Source organism: Thunnus albacares, chromosome 6 (genome assembly GCF_914725855.1).
Source record: "Thunnus albacares chromosome 6, fThuAlb1.1, whole genome shotgun sequence".
Taxonomy (NCBI): Eukaryota; Metazoa; Chordata; class Actinopteri; order Scombriformes; family Scombridae; genus Thunnus; species Thunnus albacares.
Genome location: NC_058111.1, coordinates 7,257,369 through 7,278,303, shown reverse-complemented (window position 1 = coordinate 7,278,303; position 20,935 = coordinate 7,257,369). Strand labels below are relative to the sequence as shown.

Sequence of the window (20,935 nt, the reverse complement as noted above, 5' to 3'; positions counted from 1 at the left end):
TTAATTAAAAAAATATTAATCATGTGTATTTTTTTTTTTTTTTTTTTTTAGTAATTACACTTATGCATAATAGTGCAGCTAATTGATTCATTAAGAATCACAGCAGTGGCTCGAGTGCTCTGTGGTATGAAAGAAGAGGAGAGAGAGAAAGAACATAAGAATAAATATAAACTTCAAAGAGGCAGAGACAAAGTAAGAAGATTTAATAGAACGCAGAACATAGAGGACTAACAGTGCAGAAAATCATCTTGATAAGATGGTGTTTTACTATATATTAGTTTATATTTGCTGGTGCTGTTGACAAATGTAAATTCAACACCGGTGCTGTAGTCATACTTAATCATACAGTGTCATCTGCTGGTCAGTAAAGGACATTTCACAGCTCTATTTAAAGCCACAAAGACAAACAATAACGACGGAAACCCAAAGACATGTGACTCATGTATTTATTGAATAATAAAACATTTGGTCTCCGTGTGTCCCTTTGGAAGGGTTACAGGTCAAGTGTACAGCAGTCTCTAGTAAACAACTTACACTGAAAACTAAAAAAACATAAACATCAGACAAGAAATGCTTTTGGCAAATGGTAACAGACTACATTTATATAGAGCTTCTACCCAAAGCACTTTACACTGAGCCTTTTATTCACCCATTCACACACAAACACACACACTCACTTACACACGATGGCAGTGAGCTATCATATAAGGTGCCGGCACATCCACAAAAACACTTGTGTCATTGTCATAGAAAACATATGTTCATATGTTCTTTTAAAAAAAAAAAAAAGATTAATTTATCTAGACAGCACAATAGACGACCTACATTGTGCATACAAGTGGAAACCAACCAAATACGGGTGAATTTTTGCTGCGGCTGATTGAAAAATACTATGTAAAGTCTACAGCCACATTGGTAGCAAAATATTAAATGTAACTCTTAAAATTCAAAAATAATATTTGGCTAGTAAAGTCAGGGGTCATGATTAGGAGCCATCAACCACACAATAGTTCCAGTAGTTATGAAAACTATGGCTATACTAGCTATAAGAGGAAGAATAACACTAATATCCAAGAAACTATTTGAAAAAAAACTGCAATATGTACATCTTACATAAGAAAAAAAAGTTCTATATCAACTCCCGAACACTCTCTTTTACTTAAGAGTTTGTGATGCTTCTTTGATGTAGCAGCAGACAACTCTGTTCCAGGATTTGAGAAGCTTGATTTTACCCTGATTAAAGCAGCCCTTATCTAAACTGAGCGATCGTGGATCATGTTTGTCGGCAGCATACAGCTAAGTTGACCTTGTTGACGAGTGGACTGAACAACCGACAGCCACCGTTCATGCATTCTGATTACTAAAGCAGCCGGTGAGTCAGAAATGTCTGACTGGAACATAACTGAGCTAAACAACAGGAAATATGTCCCTTTTGTAACCCTTTGATAAACATAGTCTGACAGAAAAGTTTAGCACAGATGTAGCTTTACTGGACATTGTTTTTTTTTACAGGAAAGCCACTACAAGTAATGTCCTCTAAAGAGATTATTGTCAGTAAGGCCAAAATGAATACCGAGCCTTCTCCTTTAACTCTCCTTCACTGACTGATCAAACATTTCTCCTGCCCTGCAGCAAGACATAATCTTTTCATAACCGCGCAGACGTATTCCTCTCAACAGTGTAAATGCAGTTTTTGAGACAGTCCTCAGTTTGACCGAGGTTGATCGTGAAGGCACCACTTAGCAGAGAGATTTTGGTCGAACCTTTGGAAAAAGCTGAAAAAAAAAACAAACAAACAAACATTGATATTGATATTTTTTATATTTTGGTCAGGAGGCGAATGCTTGAGTTGTTGGGAAATTGGTACCTTACCCCAAAGTAGTTGTTTGGAACAAATCCCTCCCTGCCGCAGAGCGAAGCCCACCACCAGTCTGAGCCTTCAGGTTTCTGCAGGATGGTGACCATGTCTCCCTCTTTGAAGCTCAGCTCATCGGCTGCCTGAGCCGGGTAGTTCCACAGAGCGTACAGCACCCCGCTGTTCTCCAACCCCATGGCCTCCTCCACACCTGACATCACAAAAAACAAGATATATATATATATATATGTAAGTAACACTTACTGTACCAGAAAGTGGCAGTTTAGACTAGTGATCAGAGAGACTAGTGTCTGCTGTCCAAAAGGTTACAAGTTACAATATCAGCTTTTGTTTAAATATCAGATGTGTGCTTTTCTATTGCTTTTTTTTTAAACCATTTTTCTCTTTGAGCTGTTCATTTACTTTATTTTCTCATATAAAAGCCTCATGTTTCCCAGAGTTTCTCCTACTAATTGCCTTAGAAACTGTTAGTGGCATGTGCTCTGAACAATGTTTCAAAAACTTTTCTATCCTGCCAAGAATGCGGATTTGGCTAAAAGCACAAAAACACCATGTATTTCTAAAGCTTTTGAAGACACTGGACCCCTATCTGTTCCCTTCATTGACTGTATATAAATATGGACGATGTGACTCCACTTCCTGCCGCTTTGCAAAACTGAAGCCAAAATATCTCCTTTCTGGGAGCTGCCATCTTCCTTGTGTGAGCCAGAGTCTGTGCAGTAGAATCGGGCACATAAGTTTGTTTTTAATTAGTTATTTGACGATATAAAAAGGGAGTGTGATGTAATGATTGACAGCTGTGACAGCCACTCTAAAACCCTCAGCCATCCCGCCGCCTGACGGAGGTTTTAATTAAAAACAAACTTATCAGAAAAATGAGCACTTGGATAAACATCAGTGTGATAAGAACAACTTAGTTTTTTAGTTTGGCTCATGTCCGCTAACATGGAGGGGGCGGGACTTATGACCTATACTGCAGCTTGGCTTCACTTTTAAGTTGCCTTGAATGAGAATATTCGCTAAGGGCCATAAATGTACGTTTTCTAGTATATTGTATGATAGTTTTACATTTTACGACGGATATTTTTTTTATGATGGGAGACTAAGCTTAAACCTGTCACATCTAATCAGTGATTAAGAGTGCAAAGGTCAGTGCACACAGTACATATGGCAATTTATAGCATTTAGGGTGTGTGTGTGTTTGTGTGTGTAATCAGCCTCACCTCTCAGAAAGTTCTCACATTCCTCAAACCCAACAGCATAAGGATCACACTTCTGGGCGGCGGTAGCGCTGTCACTCTCTGTCACGGCCATGACAGCAGCTCCGTTTCTCACCAGAAACTCACACAGAGGACGGTCGTTACAAGAGGCTGCACAATGCAGTGGAGTCCTGCAGGTGGCAGAATCACCAGTAAATAAATACATCTACAGGTTACAACATTATCGTTCTGAAAATATCCAGGGCGTATTACGAGATACTCAGTGCCACGTGCAAAACACAAGCCACCTTTTATCTTTTATGTACTGTGTGACACAAAACCCGTGCCAGGAGTCCAAAGTCACATTAGGTAGAAAATAATGAGTAAATATTTACCATCCATGGCTGTCTGGCGCACTAACATTGGCTCCTATGCGAACCAGGAAATCCACCACATTGTAATGGCCGCCGCAGATGGCATTGTGAAGGGCAGTGATGCCTTCATCATTGGGTTGGCTGGGGTCGTTCATCTAAAGAACACACGTATACAACAAACAGCGGATTTATCAGCTAAACTTTTAATTGATCACATTAAAATGAACATCAGATATTTTTACAGTTACATATCAAGAACATGTGATGTCCAGTGGAGAACTGTCTGCTGTAAATGGCTTTATCCACTTTATCCGCCTTCAGAAACTACTGTCAGCGTCACCTTGCACTTAACCCCCCCAGCAGCTAAAATGGAAATATGGAAATAGAAGCTGAACTACTGAGCAACTTCCAGGCAAAATCAGTTTCTGTAAAAAGAAGAAGTAGAGACGTGCCAAACGAGGGGAATGCATGCTCAGCAATCCTTCCCTGAGAAAAATGAAGTTAAATATAACATCGTTTTCAGCACCTCTTAAAAGTCCAAATCCAGAACTGGAGCATCGACTTTGGCGCTTCACTTTACTGCCTCGGCTCAGACCGGTTTGAACGAGTTTTTAACTTTATCACATGTATTTATGGAGGCAGCTGATGAAAGCTTAAAAGAACTGAAATTATTTTTGGAAGATGTGGAATAAATAATGACAGTAAATATAGCAAACAATGTAACAATAATGACAATTGCAATGTAGACATTTGTAGACATTTTTATGCAAAGTGCCTTCATTTTAATGTGTAAACTAATATTATTCTGTTCAATTAACCTAAATAGATTATGTTTTATATAAATATTGTTGGTAGAATCAATTTGACCCTTTTTGTCTACATGCTTTATGATTTTGCTTCCCTTATTGAATCGAAGCTTCATGTTTATTAAGCAATATACACATTTGTCTTTATTTCTTTTTATTGTACTTTTACTGGGAGTTGTAGTAAGAGCAGAGCAGTAGTGATAGTAGATAAGTAGATAAGGTATATTTGTGTATGGATGTACACACGCACCTCCTGAACGGCCCTCTGCACTGTCTCAAGTTCTCCGACCAACGCTCCGTCCAGCAGCAGGACAAGCGGGCTGAGCCGAGCTCGTCTCCCAGTACCTTTGAACTCCCGATTGGACCGCCGCAGAATGGAATGGTAGCTCTGGAGGGACAAACAAGATTTAAAAACAAAATGTAATATGAATTGCTGTTAATGGTAACAGTCGCCAGATAATAAAAGTAACATATAAATGTCCCTTTACAGTGCAACGGAAGCATAATAAAACATTTTGTTTGTGTTTTGTTTTAAAAGTCTATATGGCCATGCCATGACAATAAAAGCATTTTAATTGGAGTTTTCTTGTATTTTTAATGATAATTTTGTGTTACACAGCAACATATTTCATCAATTGGCTGTTTTACATTTTCAACCAATTTAGAGGATTGTGTTTTTTTTAATAGCATAACATATTTCTGCTTAATCCAGAGATTATTACATCATCAGTTACTGCAAACCCATTTCTTACTCTGTAGTCGTGGGGAACCGTTGAGGATGTGTGAGGTGGAGGAAAAGGAGGAGGAAGCGCGGGGGTGTCCTCTCCGTCTGAAGAGCTGCTCGTCTCGCTACCTTGCTCCCCTTTCTGGCGGTGGTCCTTCCTGTGAAAAAGCTTGTTGATGAGATTTTTGTACTGGTTTGGTTGGTAATGGGAGGCCTTCTTAAGGGGCCGCGACTGGTCCACGGAGCCCCGTCTTTTCAGGGCGCGGGGGATTTCCGCTCTGATGCGGAGCAGCTCCTCCAGGTTAGGGATCTCCTGGCTCTGGGCCTCGGGCGCCACCACTGGCTGCAGCCTGGTGGGGCTGAGTGGCCGGGGAGCTGGCACCACGCCCTGCTCAACCTCCCTTACGCCCTGTGGCATGCTGGGATTCTCCGAAATCACAGGGATGTGATGAACAAAGTCCAGCCGTTCTAACTCTGCGTCAATATCCCCTGGGTTCAGCACTGCCAAGATGAAAACCAAACCACATTTGTGAGGCAAAGTTAGCTGAACAAAGATCTTGTGAACATTCATCTTAAGTTAACGTTAAATATGTTTTACCGTCACTGTATATAGCTGGTTGTCTCAGCTCAGGTGGGGGTTGCTGAGGCTGGAATACAGGTTGGTGGAAGAATTCCCTTGGGACGGACATAGCAGGTTGGTAAGGTGCCATGTCTCCTTCTGCTCCCAGGACTCTGGGGTGGCGGGTCGCCATGGCTCCCCAGTGGGGGTTTTGGAGACGCATGATGACGGAGAGAGGGATGGGCCTACGTTGGCGGGACTGAGTAGATGTGGGAGGAATAGAAATACGGGAAAGGATGGGCTGGGGGTGGTAAGGGGATGAAACATCTGGAGGAACTGATATACGTGTGTTACGGGGGAGAGAACCCTGGGAATACTGGAGAGATTGAGAGCGAGGATCCTGGAAAGGAAAAAAAGAAGAAGAATAAATTAATGCTAATCCCAAACCACTAAATCAGATGACTGTGTACTCTAGAAGGATCTATCATGATACTGAAATCACAGAGAATTTTCACCTAACTCTGAAGCTTTACAAAGCTGGTAAGTCTCCTTTAGCTCATTGTTTTGATTTTACATCTGGCAAATTTATTGTAGGGTTCAAACTCACCACTTTTATCAACCATTAGGCAACCACTTATCAACTACCTGCAAGAAATGCCCACTGTACATTACCCAACAAGCACCAAATGGAAAAATAGAATAATAGTAATAAATAGAGCCAAAAGGAGGGTAAATAATAGACTTCCTGGCACATTAACCATTACAACTTAACAAGCCTGTAATATGGTGTTGGCTGTTTCTCACGTGGCTTTTAGCATTTTAAATGTTTTTCTGTTCTTTGGATGCCAAAAATAGACTAATGTAGCTATAAAATAAATGTTTTTCAGTTCAAGCAGCCAGTGTAAGGAGTGCCGTCTCTAAAAGTATTGACTCTTCACATCAAGCGCACACGCTTAGCCACTTCACCCCGTTCTTATCTGTGAACCATGCCAGACTCCCATTTGATGAATATCTGGTGCCTCTTAAGAAATCCAGTGAATGGAATTCAGGGAATGTCTTAACATTTTAGATAGAGTACTGTGGAAGCGGATTGACTGTGTCAAAGAAAACGTCTTCTGGGACATAAAAAAGCCATTCAAACAAACCTTGTGCTGTACCTATTTGACTGTGTCAACACTACGCACCTTTTTCGGGTTCGGGGTCGGAGGAGGGCCATCGAGGTTGGATTCTCTCCAGTTGCTGTTTGGCACAGACGGCCGCAGCCACTCTGTCTCTGCAATAGCAAAGTGTGAAGTTAAAATACACAGATCACGTGCGGTACAGGCAGAGAGTGCGTCGTTGGGGCTAGAGTTCACATCTAAATTGTTTGTCTTAGAGCAAAGTCGTAACTTCACATAAAAAATAAGAGTTGAAATGCAGAAAAGAAAGTAGTAGAAATCAACTGACTGTCATAAGTGTGGTGAGGCTTCCTCTCATAGGACACGTCTAGATCTGTCTCATTCCACTTCCCAGGGCTCTTTTGCCGCTGCATACCCTCATCTGAAGAGAGAGATAAGTTTCAGTGTATCTTCATAGCTCTTTTAGTTTAAAAGTTTAAAAAGTGGGGGTAATTTTCCTCTTTTGTTACAAATTACCAGGATAACTATATTTCTATGAAGCCCGTTGGTAATGTTTTTTTTTTTTGTTTTTGCCAAAGTTCAATTTTACCAAATGTCAGTTTCTAGAGCTTCACGCCCATCTCTAATGAATACCAACTGTTTAGGGTTCATTAATATGACAAAAGGATTATTCATGAACTATGATTGGTATACCATATGTATACCATGTTTAGCAAAAATCTGATTCATTACCAAATTAGAGAGATACTGAAAAAGATAGATACTGAATATTAACAGTTGTCCCTTTGTGGCATTACACCGAAGCTCTGTTCAGATTAGGTAATTGAAATGAAAAATTTCATCATGTTGAAAGTTGTTTACGCAGTGAGCAGTACAATAATGATGCCGGCTTGTGAATATTACAAAACAACGGCCTTCATTACATCATGAGGTAACATTTCTTATGAACAGTATGACAATCTTTCAGGGAGATTCCTGCCTTACACATGATGTTAACTCAAAATGACTGCCATAGGATTACAGTCAATTCAATCCCATGATAATTAAATTATTTCTGTTGGATTTAATTGGCCCAAAACCTTCAGTTAACTAACTTGTAGCTAGATAAGTGCAGCCACTTACCGGGTTGCCTGAAACCGCCAAAATTTCGGGGAAGTGTGTTGGACATTGGATGATTAAAAGACAAAGGAGAGGGGGTTCTGTCCGGCCGAGGTGACCTGCGGCCCATCTGGCTGTTGTCATACGGGCTCAGCAGGTTGTTGGATGAGTGGAGCAAAGAAGACCGAGATGACTGGTCAAAAGAAGCAACTGTGGGGCTCGAAGAGGGGCTTCTATCAATATAAGTGATTGAGCCTCGTGGGCTCCTGTTGTAATGTTGGGGTGAATTTCGCCTTGGGGTATGAGGGGACTGTTTGGGGCTCTGCTGGCTGTACGAGCTGCTTTCAGATCCAGATCGAGAAGGTGGAGAGCGTGTCGCCCTTTGGATCTTGGGGGATGAGAGCGGGCTGGTGGAGAAGACAGGGGGCAATGGTGCATTTTTATTGCTGGATGTAACGGAGTCCATGGGACGGAAAGTTGTTGAGCTGAGGGGGAGAGAGTTGGACCTAGAGCTGCCATTACTGCTGCCACTCGTCTCCTTCGTAGTGATGGAGGTGCCTGACAACCCGGTGGACTGAGGCTGCTCTCTGGAGACTGTAGAGCTGGTCTGTGGGGAAATGTTATAAAGTATAGTCAGTATAGTGAACTTTGCGCAATGGGTCATTACATGGATGAAACAATTATTATTTTGTCAGAATTCAACAACTATTGCACTGATGGGTCTTTGACAGCAAGCTGATGGCTTCAACTCATGGAATATGGTGCTACTGATTACAACAAAATGATTTAATACGTGTAGGCAGTGTTTCCCCTGTAATCGTACAGTCTGGTGAGAACGAGAACCACCACCAGGCCAAAAAAAATTTTTTTACTGCCAAAAATAACACCTAATATCCACTCATTTGGAAATCAACAATCTAATGCGTTTGGGAGCCTCTTCTGAAACGTGAGTCAACCTTTGTGTCATTGCCTGGAAAACTGTTGATGTGATGTGAGTGCCACTGCTATCGGAGTCCCTTTAAATTACTGCACAGCGTAATTTCTTACACACTCTTACACACATTCAAACACTACTGTATATAAAACATAACTGTTTCATATTGCTGCAAACTAAGAGCCAAACTGGAGGTAGTGCCTGTGTGTGTGTGTGTGTGTGTGAGTGTGTGTGTGTGTGTGTGTGTGTGTGTGTGTGTGTGTATACCTGAGACGTAGGGTTGGTGTTATTGTTGTTGGAGGAAACCTGGTTTAGCAAGGAGTTGAACTCTTTGGATAGCTCATCCGCTGTAGCCAGTGATGCATTCAGGTCATCATTTATGGACTGGACTGAATAAATAAACCACATAAGCACCACAGACAATCAGAACAGGATCTTACTCCCATGTGCACAAAGACAAAACAAAGCCAAAAAGACAAATTAAGGATTTGTTGAAACTCACACAGCATGCTGCTGCTAAAGCCCGTCTGAGAACTCATGGCTGTGAGGTAGCGGCGTTCGGCTCCTGGGAAAAGGACACAAACACAAAGCACAGCCGTTAGGAGAAAAGTTTGGCACCATCGACTCACAGCAAACAGCTCTAAAATTCGCACGAACACGCTCTGCACTCTGCCCTCTGGGTTCCTCTCATTCCATTTGACTCTAAGTTTGATGCAATAAACTGTGTCTTCAAACTGAAAACACTCAGTAGTATTTATCCATAACCTTTCTCTCCTGCTGCAGGCTGACAGGTCTATCGTTCGATCAGGCCTTTCTGACAAAGAGCCAACATTTTCAGGTCACATAACCTGAACACCCATCATGTCTAAACAAGAAAGATATTTCCTCATATTCCAAAAAGAAAAAAAAACAAACAACTTGCAAGTATGCTTGATAGAAAGTCTGCGACAGATCACACTGCTAAATGTCATCACACCCCTTTGAGGCCCCTTTAGAGAGTTACGTTTGTCTGTTCGGCTTGCTGACTCAACCCGATTATCTATGATGCCAGGTGTTCCAGCTTAACATGACTGGTCTGTTTGAAAGCCAGTTTCAGACAGACAGATAGGTGCAGTACACAGCTCATCAAGTGGATGTCTGATTATACTAATGCTCCTGACAGCTGTGTACGCCAACTTGTCAATCAGAGCAAACTAGGTGCAAAAAGCTTTTCATAAAACAAATTAATACCAAAGGATCCCTGCATGTCTAATGACAACTTGAAATAACTACACGGAAAATAATTAGCTGCAATTAAAGACTTATAGTTTACTTTCTTCAGATATTGCAAACTGTGCAGATAAATTGCGATCTTCAATTCGGGGGTGATAATTATATTTGAGGGTGGAAATATTTATTGGATTAATTTGTGATTATTCCTTATAAGAGACATATTAAAAGAAAAAAGAAAAGCAAACTACTTCAAGGCATCTTCTTTGTGAACTATATGGTATATACCTTCACAAATTATTAGTAAACTATCATAAAGCCTTAATATTGAGTTTATGACATTCTTAAAGGGAACAGTAAGTCCTGATGTGGCCTTCAGGCACATCTGGATAAGTCAAGTCCCATGTTAGTCTAAACCTAACAAGTTCTTTCCATTAAATTATACATATTATGTGCATGTTAGAGCCAATAAAATATAATAATAATAACTTTATTTATATAACACCTTTAAAATCAAAGTTTACAAAGTGCTTTGACAGACAAATCAAAGGCAGTACGATACAAAAGCAAAGACACGTGACACAGAAAGCAACAAGTCCGACATAAAGAAGACAGTAGCGGACAATGAAAAACAATAAAGAGATGATAAAAAAAAGATTAAAAGACGATAAAGAGATGACATCACATAAAAGAAAGTCTGTAGTAATGAGTTTCAAGAAGCGATTCAAAAGAAATTATTGATTCTGCGATCCTTATCTCCTCAGATGGTTCTTTCATAAGCCCTGATGAAGGAGGCACAATCACCTTTGGATATCAGTCTCGACTTTTGAACATCCAGTAAGGCCCCACCTCAGGATCCAAAGCTTCAGGCTGACTCATATGAGGCCAGCATTTCCATTGCGTAGCTTGGAGCCAGACACAGACGTGCTTTAAAAGTGATCAGTAAAACCTTAAAATCAATTCTAAAACAAACAGGGAGCCAATGAATAGAAGCCAGGATTGGGTTGATGTGATGTCGTCTGTTAAAACCAGTAAGAAGCTCAAATATATCTCTAATTGCAGTTAAATCATACGTTTTCTCCAAATGTTTTGAGCCATCTAGCCCTCATTTACAGTCCTGCCCTAGTTTAACTAACAATGGTCACGGTGGTATAGTCGCAAAGAAAGACAGAAAGTGAGGTCACTCTCCCGGCCTGCCGAAAACACACAGAATCCACTGTCACTGATGATTCAACAGCGCGGCCTGCTGTGTGACCGCACAACATTTCTGAGAGCTATTATGGTACATTTCCCACTTCAAAACAAACCACAGCTACTCTTAAACTGTAATATATCATCAGTATGTTGTGTTCAGTACATTACATGTAGACAAAGCATGTCCCTTAACATGCCTACATGTTCTTCTTTTAGTAACATCCTATGTTTTCTAGAGCAACTTTCACTTGTTGGAGGTTAAAAATACACCTTCCAGTAACACCAAAGCTGTCTTTTTAAGTTGTATCTTGTTTAGATACATGTAGAAATAGAAAACAAGATTTGTATCAGTGTGTGAGAGACACAGATGAAACTGATTAATTTAACATTTCCGAAAAATCTGGTTTGTTTTCTTGAAGCTTCTTTGAGTTAATTGAGGCGTAAAGAGAAAGGAGGGAGGTACTTTTTGTATTTCTTTGTGTGTTCGTACATAAAAGTCTCCCTGAGTCTATAAAACTAGACCAACCTTAACCCACAACTGATAACACACATCCTTCTCAGACACTGGGTAAGTCCCTGACATCCCTGAAAACATGTTATATAAGACCATTCAATTGAAGTGTTCACCACAGTCAGATAATAACTGTTCTTCACACGCTGTGCTGTCGCGCTGACTCTTAACGTCTCGGTCCGGACAGGTCGCATGCTCACATTCCTCACCACTCCACCCAGTGAGGCGTTTACACAGTCTGGGACGCTTATCTTGGTGTCAAGGGCAGCTCACACAAAAAGAAATGACACTCTCACTGAGTCACAGGGGTCAGGTCGATCACTCACTCACGGGTTGAACTCTTCACTTCCTGCCCAGTAATTCATTGACCCCACCCCTTCCCTCCCTGGCAAACTTTTCTGAATGTTGAATGGCTCTTCCTTTGTTTTCTCTAAACTGGTTCTGTGACAACTTTTACTGTCGGTTATTGTTTAGTGTCTGAACTATCAAAACCATATTTTATTTTAGATTTAATCAGTAAATATTTTTATATTTGATTATGAGGCACAGTGTTATTTTTCATCAGTGTTGTTGTCAACTTATAATGCATTTTGAGAGCTAAATCCACAGGTTGATACACTGAACCAGGACTACTGCCTTATTTCCTTTCCTTGTGTCTTTGCACTTTTTGTTGTTGTTCGGTGGTTTTGTGCAAATAGATTTTCCACGATTTATTTTTATCTTGACAGCACGTGTCGGCCATTAGCACCTTGTCCTTGTTTGCTTTTCTTATCAGGATATTTTATTACTATTACAAATAGTCTGACGTAACCAGTGTAGGACTATTTCACCTACTTGTTAAAAGGAAGGTTTAAGGAGTAATAGCATGTAGAAAAGCCTTTAGTGTGACTTTCTTCACATAGAACACAAGTGAGGAAACTGTAACACCTTAAAGCGCACAAACAGTAGAGTCTATAAATATATAAAAGCTACACACACACACATCTTTAAATATTGACACAAAAATGAGAAGTTCAAATGGACCGACAGCTGCGGCCACTGCAGCGGTGCCGTCTTCTGTTCCAGGCTTGCTGACCTGCTGCTGCACTTTGGTTGCTTCCTCTAGAGAGTTTTGGAAAAACATATTCATATTCATTTTCTTTCCAGTTCCTTCCCGGCACTTATATTACAACGTCAGCTCCTTCCACCATTTTAACATAGGACAATTAACTCTGTCGAGTCGTAACGTCGAGGAAAACACAAGATAGAAACATGTTAGTACTTAAAAAAAACTACCTCTGCATACTGGACTTTCATTTAATTGAAGTTTGGGAACTTGGGAACTTTGTATGTGGGCACTTACAAAAGTATAGAGATCCAGCCAGAGGCAAGAGAGTAAGGATTGAAGACAATAATCATTAGCTTTGCAGAATGCCAGGGTGTGTCTGACCATGACTACAAGCAGTTCCTCCCTCTTTCTCATCCCTTTCAAGTCCTTCACCGACAGATGCGATTACGTATCTAACCAATTATCTAGTTTCTGTTGTGCTTCTTATTTCTATCCAGGCATCCATTCATTCCCCCTCCACCACCTCTCTCCTGTTTCACAATTCTGTTCCTTCTTCATATCCTTCCCCTAGATTTTTTTTTTCCCACTTTGCCTCTCTTCATTCTTGCCAGGGAACTTGGCTGAGACTTACTCTGATACAACTAAACTCTTTGTTTTTCTTTTTCACGGAGCGCAAGTCATCAAAAAAATCCCGGCAGTATGTCATCGTGCAGACAACTGAAACTGAAATATGTCACGCATGTGTGAACAGAACTCCTGCTGATCCCAGATGTAATTTCACATGGCAGCGGTGACACATTTGAAAAATCCGGACTATTACTCAGGGTCTGACATCCCTTTTAAGGTATTTTCATGCCAGAAGTCCGATGATAACATCCAATGCAGTGTTTACACATCAGCATGTGATGGGAACTGAGTAAATACAGGTAGGAGGCACTGTGTAATCACTATGTAAAACATCGGAGATGTGTGTCACATCATTCTAGGAAGGAGATCATTCATCTGGTGCATTCATGATTTTTATCTGCTGTGTCTGCTTTGTTTAGATCACTTCAGGTGTTTACAGATTATAAAACTATGACCAAACTGCCGTGAGGCAAAACATTGTATTGACTTGTTTTTCCCAGCTACATGTTCAGTTACATTCGACTATAATGAGTGATGAGTTGCACACTGACCTATGACCTATGAATGCCTCATGGATTAATCATGTTCTCTACTTTCACACTTCAACAACTATGAACTTCTCACATACAAAGCTCCACCCAATGTACTTAAAACGTACGTAAATAATGCTTACACCATCACCTCTTACTTGATTAGTCACTGAAATTCTTCACCTTTCTACATACTTACGATACACAAATGAGCGTTCATGTGCACAAGCACGCACATACACACTGTTCATTAGAGCTACTGTCACTGCCAAAGAAAACAGTCTTAGACAATGCAGCTGTCGAGGATAACAGTCATTCTCTGCAGACATTAAAGGTACATTCTTTACTCCTGGAGCCTTGCTGTTTTCCACAGCATGTGACTCAGGAATCTCTCAGTACTTCACAACATAACAGACATTTCTGGCAAGTTACATCCTCAATCTAATGTTTGTTCAGTGGAAGTGCAAAGAGAACACAAACAAGGCCCTTACCATGAAGTGACGAGGGTGTGTATCTGTATGTAAAAAAATGCCAGTGTTACTGAGAAGCTATAAACAGTTTGTTAGGCAACAGGTTGCAGCAAGTGTATCACACAATGCAGCCCAGCTGGTTTTGACACAACTACTAGACCGGGTGCAGAACACTTAAGTTGGATAAATGCCATTTAAATCCTGCTCTGACAGGAAGGCTTAGTTTGATTGAAGGTATTGTTTAGTGATCAACCCTGGTAATAGATAAGCCTCTGTTCAACAATTATCTGACATAATACCATTCTGCAGTCACAAGAAACGGTAAAGAACTCCAGTAATTGAGATAGACTTTAGGATGGTCACGGCAACACTTAAAATCACCATATATTACTCTGCTTCTACAGGTCACAATATTATGATCAACTACCTAATATCACACATGCCATTCAATTAGATAAAATCACTTTTAAATCACTATTTTGAATTAAATCACAAACTCCCATAGACCCCTGTGGATAGTCACTCTTCATTAGGTTGGTTTTCAGGTTGTAGATGGCTGTACATTGTATGACTGCCAGTTTAAAGTGATTGGTGAATATTGCTGCGAATCTGTCTATCAATGTCCAGGAACTGGCTGTTGCACTTCGCTTTCTTCTGTGGTTGTAGACTGCGAGGCATGCCAGACTAGAAATAGTAAGCTAACATCTGATTTTCATTAGTCTGAGAACAATAAGCTCCTCCTTACATTCAATGCTCCTCACAATGAACCAGAAAACACTGGAAAGAACTACCCAGAAGAGGGGAAAAGGCGTTTTCAACACTATGAATGGAGCTGTGAACCGTCTAAAATGGCAAAATCAACGATAGACTAACAGTACAAGAGACAAAAATGTTGAAACGTACTTTATCGGGAATCTTCATCTCACACGGTTCACACCCTGAGAGGTGCGCAGGATATGGGCGCATTAAAACTTCCTTACCTCAAAAATAGTCGAGAGCCTTTTCTATTCCTCAAACTCGAGAGGAAAGCCCCCTGTCCTCTTCCAGTTCCTTTTCTTTCCCTGAAGTGGTGCCTGTGCTCAGTCTGTGTGTTTCTCTCTTGCTGTGTCTCCAGACATTTAGTCGTATCTGCGTACCGAGTTGAGTTATTTGGCACAGAGTCCAGCCCCTCTGGCTCTCTCTCTCTCTCACCACCGTAACCCGAGCCAGGTGTTTCTGCCTCAGCTGGCCCAGGTGAATGATAGCATGACGCTTGAGTTTACACTTTTAATTGACGCTCCCTGAGAAATAGGCAACGAGAAGGGCATGCTTTGCATCTTTTTTTTTTTTCACAGACAAACAAATGATTGTTGACTTTTTATTTGCGAGTCATTTTACATATAGATAATACATTTATATGTTTAGGCTAGATGTTGAATGGTGGCACATGTGCATAGGCTATTAACTTAATGAACAAATATGTGTTTTGTTTTAAATAATTATGGCCACTCTCCTACACATTGTATAAGGCCCATAACATATAGTACCCCTTGTAAAGTAGGCCTGACAGTGACAAAGGAATGTGGTATACGCAACACTTACACAACCATAGAAGGCAATGTTGTTGAATTTGTTTATTCATTGGTTGCTACAGACTGATATACGGGTAAGCTCATATGCCATATATCAATTCCTAGATACCAGATAAGGCCGTTAATGAGAAATGTTGTATCATTCATCTCATTCATGCTGATGTTGTCAACATATGTCAGAGAATATCCAAGAAAACATTACTGATTGTGAAATTAAATTCACCATTTCTAGGGAAATGTCATCTGGGTTGCGTAAATTGGCATTATTTATACTGTAAGAGGCGTAATAGTGCATTGACCTCGATATTTGCAGCCTACTCCCCCGCCCACCCCACACCCAATCCGCATTCCGCGAAGACCCGCCCTGCTCTGCCTCTGATTGGCTAGTACTCGTTGCCTTCGATGGTAAGATTGGTTAAATTTAGGCATGAGGAGTGAGATGATTGGGTTAGGGTAAAAAGTATCAGGGTCAGAGCCAATCAGAAGCTAGGTAGGGGCGGGTCTTCTCAGAATGCGGATGGGGAAAAAATAATGCATATTTGCACACGTGGGTGGTTACTGACTTTTTTATTAATTATTTTTATTAACAAAAGGATAATATACAAACATTCAGGTAAACAGTAACAGTACATACAAATCAAATCAGATTTAAATAATATAAAGATATATGAAGAACATAAAATTAAAATATTAAAAGACAGTTACATACAATATAAAGAATACATATATAAACAAAATATAAACATATTCAGTTAGAGATTTCAGGGGAAAAAAAGATCAATGATGTTTCAATAACTACTTTTTTTTGTTGTTGTTTGATAAACTGAGTGATTTAAGCAGAGAATTTAGTTCTAGGACAGAAGATGAGATTTAGAAAATTACTGTTTGTGAATAAAAAACAACTTTTGCATACAGAATAATGGAATTAATCAGATATCCAAAGAGCGCCATCATCTGGATTATCATAGTAACAAATAATATCTTCAAGATTAGACAACGCTTCAAAAAAGTGAGACTCTCGATCTGTCCAAATTTTTTGGGATATTTTACAATCAAAATATAGGAGAGAAAATGTCTCTATACGTCTGTAAACGTAACAATAAGACAATTAGCAGGGTATATTTTATGTAAAATTTTGATCTTGAACTTGAACTATGTACTTAGCCTTGTTTGAAATACAGTACTTATAAAGTGAGAGCCAAGACCCTGTCCAGCTTATGTTCTCAATTTGAGATCTGCAGAAAAATTTGCCTCTATATATAGTTTTATTCTTTCCTTAGTTGTTACACTTAATTCCACAAGTCAGGTTTTTTTTTTCCTAGGATGGAGAAGTCGTGACCCACCCTACACTGTCTGTGATTGGCTAGTACTCGTTGCCGTCGTCGGATGGGTTGGCTAGGTTTAGGCATGAGTAGTGAGATTGGTTAGAGTTAGGGTAAGAATATCAGGCTAAGCCAATCAGAGGCAGAGTAGGGCGGGTCATGACTTCGCCATCCTAGGAAAATAAGTATCGCGCCAGGTTACTGACTTCACGTCTCCTTTTCTACGGCTATGCCGATCGTATAACGTCATCGCGTAACTTCAACGTGCTCCGCCCCACTGTAGTGAAGGTGTTTCCGCCAAGATGGTTGTCGGTGCCTTCCCTATCGCCAAGCTCCTCTACCTCGGAGTGAGGCAGATGAGCAAGCCTGTAGCGAACCGGATAAAAGCGGGAGCCCGGAGAAGCGACTTCTTCAAGAATTACGTCTGTCTGCCGCCGGCGCAGCGTGAGTAACCGAACTAACGGCTTTCAATGACCGCTACATTTCATGGTCGGACACCCCGGACGATAGCAATAGCGAGGACGGTTGCAACAGCCAATGGGATTGTATTTGTCAAAACCGCTTATCCAATCATTTCCATTGGTTTATCCGGTTAACCAATAGCAGCCTGGCAAGGTCGAAGAGGGCGGGTCGTGTCTGTCATTGAACAGGTTGTATAGAGCTTTTGCTAGTGTATGGGGATAGCAGTCTGAATGCCTTTTAACCTCTTACCCCAACATACTATCCAGAATGTGACAATAGACAGGAAATATTTAACCAGCGATTGTGGTCTGTAGCAAGTAGCAAGTACAAGGAATTCAATGTGGTCCAGATGTCAACAGAAAAAGCACTAAACATGAACATTACAATAATAAACACAAACATAACAGTGTAAAAAAGGGACAGTAATTTACATGTCTGTGTAGTGGGGGTGTACTATGTGGTTGCACATTGATATGATAAAAACTGTGTGTGTAAAAAAGCAGAATATAAATAGAAGTATAAATACCAATGTAGATATAAATATATATTTGAGTGTAAATAAACTATGTGTGTATTAACAGGATATATATGTTCTTATTCTTATTTATTTATTGAATGCAGTTTGAATGCAGTGCAGTTTGAAACATTAAAGATGCACTGCACCAGAGTTAGCTTAAAGCTAATTTGCGTCTGTAGTCCCCGACAAAAAACATACAACAGCACAACAACAAACCGTAAAAAGCACACCCCCCCCGCCCCTCCCAAAAAACCCCCAACTACAAACAAACAAACAAAAAAAACCCACACAGAACACACCATACAAAATACAAAGCTACATACAGCACATCACATACACCCACAATGTCAATTAGAAATAATGTAAACTAAACTCTTGGTCTTTAGTTAACTGTACAGCACCGTTAACAATTAAAACAAATCTATATACATCTACACAGTGCAGGACAGACAAAGATACAGTATATGCCATATGAATTTCAATGCGATACGGAGGTGAAGTGAAATTGGCACGTTTACAGACTTGCTGTCCATGTTAAAGATGGCTACTGCCTCAGGAAAGAAGCTGTGGAAGGTGGCAGGTAGTCCTGGTTCTGGGGGCTCTCAGTCTGATTTTCCTCTGATTTTCTCTCTGAGTCTAATACCATGTTATTTAAACTGTATGTGCTCTACCAGAAAACTTGTCTGAAATGATTCCAGGTAAAAATGATCCAGTGATAAAATACAGCATTCACACAATGAACACAACACAGAACAAACTAAAGAGTGAGACAAAATAACACACCAAATAAGGCTAGGGAGAATATCTTGCCAAGCCTTAGTGACATCATTAAGGAAAAGGAAATTGTTGTGTTGATTCCAAGAAATGTCTCGCTCTAGGTTGACTGAATGTTTCACTAGTGCTCAAACAATGCAATAAAAACGACAATAACATGAAAATCTGGACAATGGCAGTCAAACCCCTCCAAGGCACTGATTATTAAGACTTACTGTAGTATTTAAATGTGTCCAGATGCTTTTAGTTCCAGCTTAAACAGATTGTGGTTCACAGCTGGTGAGTGCTGCTTAGGGCTTGGCGTCAGATACAGACTGCAAAATGTTCCCTGATTGATTTAAGTTAGGAAAACAAGCTGTGCTTGAGAGGTTCATTGTACTATAAACTTAGTACAAACTTGTCTTGGCAGTCCAAGATTGCAGTTTTGGGTGCATTCATATTCACAATACACTCTGCATGTGTACACATCCACCTCTGACCATGTATTTAGAACTGTTCACTTGTGATGTTCTCACTTCTGATGCATTAGTGCAAAGATATTGAAAACCTAACTGGCTTGTGTGCTGTTGGCTCTTCACAGTTTATCACTGGATTGAGATGAGAACAAAGATGCGGATCATGGGTTTTCGGGGTTCCACCATTAAGCCACTGAATGAGGAGGCGGCTGCAGAGCTCGGAGCAGAGTTGCTTGGAGAGGCAATCATCTTCCTCATCGGTGGCGGATGTATGGTGCTGGAGTACAGCAGGCAGGCTGCTAACTCTCGCCGTAAAGAGGAGGAGCTGAATGAAACCATCACAAGCCTACGAACTGAACTAGCAGAACTAACACTAACTACAGAGACTATGGATGCTCAGCTGAGAGAGATCAACAGGCAACTGTTGTCCTTTCCTGTTCCCACCCAAAAGTGATTAAATGTGTTCTTTGCTATATCGTGGTACTCTTTGTTGGTCAATGAGTGTGGGGAACAAGAGTCTACCAACATAGTACTGCCATATGTACAGCCTGATAACAGCCCTGCTTCATACACTGTCCTCTGACCATAAAGCTGGGTCTAAAACGTGGACATAAGCATATCAGTGCGCTGTGGATTTGGGTGTTTATAATTAGCTCATGTTTTGAGCAACTAGTTGTAAAGGGGGATTGCTATGATATTCATAGTGTATTTCTATGGTTGATCTTGCATGTTCATTATAACGTTGACTGTGTAAAGATTTACAGTACAACGCAATGGTGATCTCAAAGTTAATATATTTGATAACAGCTCCAGGATATTACTTTCACTGACATTCTCTAATCTAATTTCAGTGATCTAAGAGGAATCACTGAACATAGTAATTTCACTGATCCTCTTGGAGCACTTAGGAGAGACTTCAATTATGACTGACACTAGATTATAATATCTAACGCCACTCAGAAATGAGATACAATCCATGCACTCCATTGAAGGCCAAAAACAACAACAAAAGTATAACATTGGGACACATCACTGGATTATTTGGTGTCTGCCCTCTTCAACAGTTTAATGGACATGTTGTAATTACACTGTGAATTCCTTTGCTGGTCCATGTACATTGGATGTGATGACAACTGTAAAAGGATGGTGTAAAATAAAGAAAATGGTATGCAGTCTGTGAATAGTGAGTTTTTTGTACACACTACTATAGAGAATAAAAACTGCACTGAAAATAAAGAATTGAGACAAATCATCCCCAACATACTGTGGTTCACTCCAGACTTAATAGATGTTTTAATTACACTGTGCATCCCTTCATGTAAGCACAGTACAAACTATTCTTAAGTATGGTGGCAGCTGGCCATAGTGATTAGTCTGTTAGGTTATACACTACACTACCCAGCATGCATTCAATGTAAACACTGTGTCACTTCCTAATTTGGCGTGTTCACAGCAAGTGCGCAACGTAGAACATACAAATTAGCAGAATAATAATGTTGTTTTTCCTTCAAATACGGCTATCAAAAAATAATTAGCAGTACAAATTAATGCCATGTT

The 20,935-nt window shown here is 40.3% G+C and overlaps 2 protein-coding genes across 3 annotated transcripts; one reads left to right on the top strand and one right to left on the bottom strand.

Moving 5' to 3' along the window:
- Positions 1–428: 428 nt before the first annotated feature.
- ppp1r13l (protein phosphatase 1, regulatory subunit 13 like) lies at positions 429–15,535 on the bottom strand. 2 transcript variants are annotated; one of them, XM_044354719.1, is made up of 13 exons: positions 15,258–15,535; positions 9,191–9,253; positions 8,956–9,077; positions 7,779–8,361; positions 6,985–7,077; positions 6,723–6,811; positions 5,578–5,938; positions 5,008–5,480; positions 4,506–4,643; positions 3,471–3,604; positions 3,100–3,266; positions 1,873–2,066; positions 429–1,775 (listed from the first exon to the last, which is right to left on the bottom strand). In XM_044354719.1, the coding sequence occupies exons 2-13, from the start codon at positions 9,225–9,227 to the stop codon at positions 1,740–1,742; spliced, it is 2,427 nt and encodes an 808-aa protein (XP_044210654.1). In that variant the 5' UTR covers positions 9,228–9,253; positions 15,258–15,535; the 3' UTR covers positions 429–1,739. The 2 variants fall into 2 exon arrangements, with proteins under 2 accessions (XP_044210654.1, XP_044210655.1); XM_044354720.1 differs by lacking the exon at positions 6,985–7,077.
- A 1,864-nt stretch (positions 15,536–17,399) lies between these two features.
- On the top strand, positions 17,400–20,555 carry opa3 (outer mitochondrial membrane lipid metabolism regulator OPA3). Its single transcript, XM_044354049.1, has 2 exons — positions 17,400–17,614; positions 19,504–20,555. The coding sequence occupies exons 1-2, from the start codon at positions 17,473–17,475 to the stop codon at positions 19,830–19,832; spliced, it is 471 nt and encodes a 156-aa protein (XP_044209984.1). The 5' UTR covers positions 17,400–17,472; the 3' UTR covers positions 19,833–20,555.
- The last annotated feature ends 380 nt before the right edge of the window (positions 20,556–20,935 follow it).

Bases quoted from the DNA above. Each gene is read 5' to 3' on its own strand.
- opa3 (XM_044354049.1), top strand. From the start codon at position 17,473: ATGGTTGTCGGTGCCTTCCCTATCGCCAAGCTCCTCTACCTCGGAGTG. The intron at 17,615-19,503 runs GTGAGTAACCGA...GGCTCTTCACAG, and splicing joins CTGTCTGCCGCCGGCGCAGC to TTTATCACTGGATTGAGATG.
- ppp1r13l (XM_044354719.1), bottom strand. From the start codon at position 9,227: ATGAGTTCTCAGACGGGCTTTAGCAGCAGCATGCTGT. The intron at 8,362-8,955 runs GTATACACACAC...ATTTCCCCACAG, and splicing joins ACACCAACCCTACGTCTCAG to ACCAGCTCTACAGTCTCCAG. The intron at 3,605-4,505 runs GTGCGTGTGTAC...TGTGTTCTTTAG, and splicing joins TGCAGAGGGCCGTTCAGGAG to ATGAACGACCCCAGCCAACC.